This window comes from Perca flavescens, chromosome 19 (assembly GCF_004354835.1).
Source record: "Perca flavescens isolate YP-PL-M2 chromosome 19, PFLA_1.0, whole genome shotgun sequence".
Classification (NCBI taxonomy): domain Eukaryota; kingdom Metazoa; phylum Chordata; class Actinopteri; order Perciformes; family Percidae; genus Perca; species Perca flavescens.
Window position 1 is genome coordinate 23543249 of NC_041349.1, and position 7800 is coordinate 23551048.

Consider the following 7800-nt stretch of genomic DNA (forward strand, 5'->3'; position numbering starts at 1 on the left):
GGATAGCTCACCTGGTAGAGCGCCACCCACATATAGAGGTTTACTCCTTGATGCAGCGGCCGCTGGGTCAACTCCAACCTGCAGCCCTTTGCTGCATGTCATTCCCTTCCCTTTTCCCTTTCATGTCTTCAGCTGTCCTATAAAAATAAAGGCCTAAAAATGCTCCCCCACCCCAAAAAAAAAAAAAAAAAAAAAAAATATGAAGCTTGATGATTGCCTGGAAGACAGCTTAGCGCAAAGACTGAGAACATGGAGAAAAAGCTGTCCTGGCTCTTTCCAAAGGTAAAAAAAAACAAAACCTGCCTCAGCACCTCTAAAGCTCACAAATTAACATGATATATCTTTGTTTAATCCATGTAAACAAGTTTTTACTGAAGTCAGAAACATCGAAAACTACCATGAGGTTAAAAAATTTATTGAAATGTCAAATGCATTAAACATTTCAATATGTAACACATTTAAATACACAATTTACAATAAAAACATTTTATTATGAAGATATTTTCTTGAAATATGTTTGAAAAAAGTACTGAAGTTTGAACTGAAGTCTAGTTGGAATTAAAAAACAGTTTGCGTGACTCATACCTTGGGGGTAGTAATGCTTTTGGGAGAGTTAAACACTACTGCCAGTTGATTGGCTCTTTTCCCCCAACTGTCCCAGCTCCTACGTTGTCTTTCCCTTCTGTGTTGCAGTAGAAGATAGCAGGGTCGGGGCCATGTCCAAATGAGCCCCATGATTGGTGGAAAGGTAAGACAGTGGTGGGCTCTCTTTGATTTAAGTCACCGCCATCAATATTGGTGATTCCGTGAGAGTTTGAAGCAGCGATGTTGCTATATGTAACCATGGCACTGGGATCGAGGACACTGGCATTGCTGCGAGTGATGCCGTTGCTATTGGTTACAGCGTTGAGGACATTGTCTGCATTGGTGTTGTTGCTTGACATTCCAGCGAGGCCAGAGGAGGGAAAGGTCAGAGCTGCTGCCTGGGGTGGGAGCAGGCTACTGCCTGGGCTAGGCATGAGGTTGGTGGGGCAACTTAGAGCCAGACGCTGGGTGAGGAGCTGGTGCTGCAGCCGCTTGTCGGTCCAATCCTCCTGAGGCTGGCGATGGATCTTCATGTGAGCATTACGGGACTTGATTTTATAGAACATCCTGTAGAGAGGAAAAACAGGTTTATAAAAAAAAGAAAAAAACTTGAAAATCTAAACCATCTGTTGGCTTGCCCTGAAATCAAACACCGAGAGAGTTTGCATTGGAGTTTCCTCGAGTATCACTGGTCCTACTCACTTGCCACACAGCTTGCAGGGGAAGAAGCTGGCCAATGGGGGCACAGGAACTGCCTCCACAAGTCCAAACTGCCTGTCCACTGGCTGACAGATGGGTATTATCTATGAGAACAGGACCAATTGTGAGCAACTGTGCTTTGACTGGCTTGTTGAGCTGCATTCCACAACGGATAAACATTTAATGAACTTAAATGATTACACAAGACTCCAAAATACTCCATATTCTTTCCGACGCAAAGTTTACTATTCTATTTGTTTGTTCTAGTTGTGTCTATGTATGAGACAGTCAGAGATCCAAAAGCATGACACAGTAGAGCCCACAGAATATTGTGGGAATAGAAAAATCCCCACAGGGCAACAACAACTGGAACAAAGCAGAACAATAGAAAGAGGATGAGAGCTAAAGCAAAGGCCTGATACTAAAATACAAACTAAAAGACACAATGAGGACATCAGTGGGGTCATAAGCTGGGACATCTTGACAGGGCCAAAAAGATTTAACACTAAATTCCGATTGCTTCTTTCAGGTGTTCCTTACACTTTTCTGCTGCTGCTCCATCATTGCATCTCTGTTCTCCTCTTCCTTTTCTTTCTTTTGCTTGTCCTGGAGCTTTTTGCTCAGGTAGTAAAATTCAACACACAGGCCCACAGTCTTAGTCCTCACCTGCAACACACACAAACAAACACATCACGTCAATACTGAATAAACCTGACATTTCAAACATCAGCTTGAGTCCAAATATAATATAACATATATCTAGAAAACATATTCAAGATGACACAGTCTGTGCCACTAGCACACTATAAATGGACATTTGCAACCTTTTATTGGGTCAGTGAGTTTTCAGGTGCTAATTTTATGAATCAAGTTGCGACATATGTGGTGGTGCACGTTCAGTAATAGTGTTCTACTATAGTAGTTCTCGTAGACTTCAGCTATCGTTTATTCCAACGTCTATCAAGCTGCTAAACTCCAACAGTAAATCTTAGCACAACAGAGCAACAGTGCAATAAATACACCAGCCCTTTTTGCATTTCGCACTTTAATTATTACAGTTACGGTTTCAAATGTAGTATTGTCTGCACGGTCATTTGTGTCCTTCTTTTATGTCCTAAGATGTTTCTTTGGTCTTATGTTCATGTTTTTATGTTGATTTTAAAATCACTTCATGTTTCATGTTTGTGTTGTGAAGCAACAGATGTAGCACTATGCCTAAGACAAATTTCCCCTCGGGGACAATAAAGTGTATTCTATTCTATTCTAGTTGCGTATGATTTCCTCAAAACTGAGCTTTTTTTCAGTGCTGTTACGTGTGTCCCTGCGCCCTCAGTGAAATGCATGGTGGGTCATCAAAAACCAAACAGTCGCGGGGAAAGAAAAGCACACTGCACTCACTGCACCTTAGGCAAATACTACTTCACCTTTGTGTAGTGATCCTGCACACAAAAGAACACTTTGTAGTCAAGATTAGCACCAAATAGAAAGTGGTGTAGTGATGGACCAGTTCATCGTGAATGCTTGACTTTCCATTTTCTATTCCATGTTGGTTTGAACATCAAATGTATCTCAGTAAAGCTGTAGTACAGTTGTCACACTGACATATATATATATATATATATATATATGCTGACTGTGACAGCATGTGGTTTCACAGTACTATTTGAAAACAAAACGGGTGTAGTTATGGTTATACGTGCACATTACACAGTACAAGCCAAAAGTTTGGACACACCTTCTCATTCAATGTGTTTCACTTATTTTCATGACTATTTACTATTGCTTTTTTTGATAACTCTGCAAACCCTTGGTGTTCTCTCAATGAGCTTCATGAGGTAGTCACCTGAAATGGTTTTCACTTCACAGGTGTGCCTTGTCAGTGTTAATTAGTGGAATGTTTCCCTTATTAATAAAAAAGCAAAGGGTGGCTACTTTGAAGAATCTAAAATATAAGACATGTTTTCAGTTATTTCACACTTTTTTGTTAAGTACATAATTTCATATGTGTTCATTCATAGTTTTGATGCCTTCAGTGAGAATCTACAATGTAAATAGTCATGAAAATAAAAAGGAAACACATTGAATGAGAAGGTGTGTCCAAACTTTTGGCCTGTACTGTACAATACAGTGCATGTCACATTTGGGCTAGGACAACGACATGTTAGAAGAGGAAAACATTGAAAAGGTAACCATTAAATGAATACAGCAAAGGCACAAGCAATGAATAATAGTTATACCATTTTCTGTATGAGTGAAAAGTCTTTTCCATAAGTTCCCAGAGCTGCACTGAAGAGACTCTTTTCATTATCTGTCCAACATTCACTACCTACAGAGAGAGAAAGGAAGGGGAAACCAGTTGACTTGCTAAATTACACAGATAGCACAGTCTGCCTAATGACACACACACACACACACACACACACACACACACACACACACACACACACACACACACACACACACACACACACACACACACACACACACACACACACACACACACACACACACACACACACACACAAACATTGTCAGAGTTCTTCCAGCATGCTTCAGACAGACAGACAACCTGGAGTCATTCAGGGGTTCAATAGCTGGAGGAGAGTCCAGAGACATGCCAGGGATTTCAAATATCCAATATGTTGTTAAGCTGTCATCTGGGGGCCAAAACCTTTACGGTACCCCTGTCTACAGGAACACACCTACCTGAGTGAACACTACTATGCAGAACAATGTCAACTCTGTACTTTACATGGCTCTTGGTGGATTTAAATGCACCAAAGAAACAGAGAGAGAGAGAGAGAGAGAGAGAGAGAGAGAGAGAGAGAGAGAGAGAGAGAGAGAGAGAGAGAGAGAGATTGTATGTGATTAAAGCGGCAGGAGGTTTGAGCTTCTACAAAGGCGACTATTGTAAAAACAGTGGGAATGGTTACTCCTTTGCTGAATCACTTTTTGACATGCAGACAAATGTTGGCTGTTGTAGAGAAACACTATACTTCCTTCACTGCAACACCTTTTAGTTCATTTTACTTCTCTTCTAAGCCCAAGAGCTTTCTGAACGTCAGGTGATCATTTAGGAATGATCCATTAACGGGCATAGGAAACCCAAGAGTTAGAATGAGGCCAAAGGTTACCAGAGTAGTGGTAGTCCCCTGTTGGCAAGGGCTGTGAGAACAGCAGCATCTCCAGTGTGGCCTGCACAGGAGAGAGGGATGGAGGAGGCAGAGAACAGACAGATGAGGCATGCAATGGCTCTGAAGAGAATCAACTGGACATGAATGTGTGAGAAGGAAAGACAGGAAGAAAGAAATAAATGAAAAAGAGAAGGAGTTGGTGAATAGTGATGCATGGAAGTGAGTCATGATTGATGGAGTAAGGGTGAAAATGATTGGATGAGTGCATGGTAAAATAATGAGTGAAGAATAACAAAAGAAAGACAGCACAGATATTCCCCTGCACTACTTACCATTGTGTTCCCTTGACAGTAGTGCAGACAGTGGAGGGCCAGCTCTGTGTTACTGCCCCCTCCTGGTACACAGCTGGAACTACACATGGACAACAGCTTCTCCACTGCACACGCACACACGCACGCACACACACACACACACACAAACACACAAACACACAAACACACAACATGGACAGTTTTAGCAGAGAGCAATAATAGCAATAATAGATAGATTTTTTTATGTTGTAATGGTCTATCTTACACTTCTCTGCCTCAAAGTTTATTATTTCATTTCAAAATTCATTTTCCATTGGGTCACTAAAGCACCGACCCTTCAATCAGTTGATCGTAACAGAGAATTCAGTGGCATTTTCTGTGCAATTAATACTCCAAACAGGTCTATTCTTAAATGTTTGTGTTGGAAAGCTGTATTTTGGCATGCCATTTACCTTGGTCTTGTATGTTGGTACTCTCCTCCAGATTCTCAAATGGTTTCCAGAGCAACTGTTCCCTAGGGGAGTCCTCCTTTGGTGGCCACACCCTTGACCCTTCCCCATACACAAAGCATGGAGGAAGCTCTACCTGGAAATCATGACCCACGTTGACATACCTGAAGAGAAGGAAAAGAAGAAGTTCTTGGCCTTACTCTTCACCATGTTTTTGAGACATCATGCCATCTAATAAGGTTATAAACAAACAAGACCTAAAGCATTTTCCTTACGGTAACACAACACACTCATCTTCTTCTTTTCCACATGCTGTTTCCTCCCCTCTGCCACTGAGAGATGAGATGGAGGAGTAGAGCCCCGACCCCCTACGAACTGGGTTGAGAAGTGGTTGAGGAGTGTACCGGCCCCTCCTTTGACCTCTGCTGGAGTGAAGGATACTTGGAAATGGAGTTCCAGTGTAGATTGGAGAGGCTTGTTGCTGCAAGCGCATCAATAAAAATTATTTTAGACAGCTATCAGACAGTGCCGCTGCAAAATAGGGAAGGAACTTGTTTTGGTGAAACGTGTACGTTCAAAAGTTGTTTTAGCCGTGCCACAGAAAACTCAGATTGGACAGAAAGTCTAGCTACCTGGCTGGATTTACCCTGCAGAGATCTGAGAAAAGGTTTACCATACTCCTCATATATCGACCAGAGTTTAAAATGCCAACACAAAGTAAGCCCAACGGATATCCAGCCCTTCACAAACTCCAAATCGGAAATTATTTACACCCTTCACCCATTCAAAAATACAGGCCGAGACTAAGTCTGTGGTTTTAGAAACAGAAATGCAGTTGGAACTAACGTAATTTCTTGTAAACAACCATTTACAGTATGTGTACGCCCGCCCACTACTTTTGCAAAGCTTATCCATGCTGTAACGAGTGTTGCCTGAAATGCAGTCGTTGTTCACGAAGAAGCATAATGTCTTGTTCTTACATTTTAAATTTTCTTTTTACTCTGAATAAACTCATAAAGCCTGAACTTACACATTTCTGTATGTAATTAATAGATGGTTTTGGCCTGGATACTTCCTGTAAAAACACTTCCTTTAAAATGGTTTAAATAGTCAACAGAATGGTCCTCTCTGACTAATAAAAGAAAAAGAGCTAAAAGAGTCTACGGACACACTAGCGGATCTGTGAAGCGGTACTAAAGTCGTTATTCCACAGCATGGTACTGCTCGACTCAACTCGAGTCGCTACAACTACATTTCTCTTTTTGTTTTCCACTGCGGATACTCCCTCAGTGTAGGTGGAATTTTCACCTGATCGCCATGACATCATCTTCCCTGTAACACACATTGAATCCTTTCACCGGCAACCAAACAGAAAAATGTCTGCACTTCGTCAGTTGTAAGGAGTACTTCGTAGAGTACGGCGTAGCGTACAACAAATTTTGCGGGCTGCCATTGTTAGGTGAATGAAAAAAAATTGTGGGCATTAGTGATGGTAGCTTGGCCATTTAAAAATACCCTGTTTGTGCAGGATGTCCAGTGTCATGCTAATGTCAATTCTCTCTGACCAATTAGTGGTGTGCAGTGTTTTGACTCCACCTTTTAGTATCAGCTCAGCCTTATTTGGAACTTTGGTATTAGGTACCAGGTACTGTCCAGAACTTTTGCTATTGGAAAACCAAAAAAGAGTGAGTCTAGTAGAGATGCGTCAAGCCGTACCATGCAGTGGAAATGCACCATTAGGCACAGTGGTGCTAACATCAGCATGATAACATGCTCACAATGACAATGTTAACATGCAGCTGTTTAGCAGGTATAATGTTTACTATGTTTATCATCTTAGTTTAGCGTGTAAGAATGCTAATATTTGCTAATAAGCACTAAATACCAAGTAGTTACTGGACAAAATGACATTAGCCAACTTGTAGAGGATATGCATCAACTGAAGGTTTTCTTCACTTAAATGTAGCAACCCGATAATCTAGAATTTTACCTAAAATTAATCTCACAGTCTTATAAAACACACAGGATATACAGTATATCACTTTTCTTGTCTCACTCTCAGCAAGCACAATGTGCAAGCATACTTCCTCAAATGGCAAACTTCTATATATGTGCTTTAATTGTTTCCTGTGGCGAAAAACAGTAGACGTGCCATACTGTACCTGCAGCTGTGATTGTTTCGGATTAGCTTGTTCATTCTTTGCTTTCTGGGTCACAATGTAAGGAGCTAACTTTTCTGCTGCCTCATAGTGTTGGCCGGAAAGGTGAGATGGACGAGAGGGAAGATGAAAGGAGGGATGGAGGGACGGAGTATTGGAGGGACGGAGGGCTCTGGATGGATGGAGGGATGAAGAGTGAGGTGCGGAAGTGAGGAATGCCGCTTCTGGAGACTGAACGTGGGAGGCTGGAAAAATAAGAATGGGGAAGATGAGAGCAGTGGAAGTTAATGCCCCGTGATGAACTGTCTGACAAAAAAAGTCAGAAACATGACTGTCTTCTGTGCAGACAGGAAAGCATTACACCGCACACTGACAGAATCTCTTTGTTATCTGGAGACACTAATCAATTCTTGTGAAAACCCACATATGAACTCAAAGGCACATACAGTAATTCTTCTACAAT

The 7800-nt window shown here is 41.5% G+C and overlaps 1 protein-coding gene across 2 annotated transcripts in view; it reads right to left on the minus strand.

Moving 5' to 3' along the window:
• Positions 1-535: 535 nt before the first annotated feature.
• The window catches only part of LOC114545821 (uncharacterized), an 18236-nt gene continuing 10971 nt past the window's right edge, over positions 536-7800 (minus strand). For both annotated transcript variants that reach the window (XM_028564362.1, XM_028564361.1), the window contains exons 3-11: positions 7341-7582; positions 5454-5659; positions 5182-5342; positions 4751-4854; positions 4419-4479; positions 3522-3610; positions 1825-1950; positions 1288-1388; positions 536-1152 (exon numbers count right to left, since the gene is read on the minus strand). In XM_028564362.1, the coding sequence (XP_028420163.1) occupies positions 621-1152; positions 1288-1388; positions 1825-1950; positions 3522-3610; positions 4419-4479; positions 4751-4854; positions 5182-5342; positions 5454-5659; positions 7341-7582 (1622 nt within the window). In that variant the 3' untranslated portion in view covers positions 536-620. The remainder of the gene's footprint in view (positions 1153-1287; positions 1389-1824; positions 1951-3521; positions 3611-4418; positions 4480-4750; positions 4855-5181; positions 5343-5453; positions 5660-7340; positions 7583-7800) is intronic.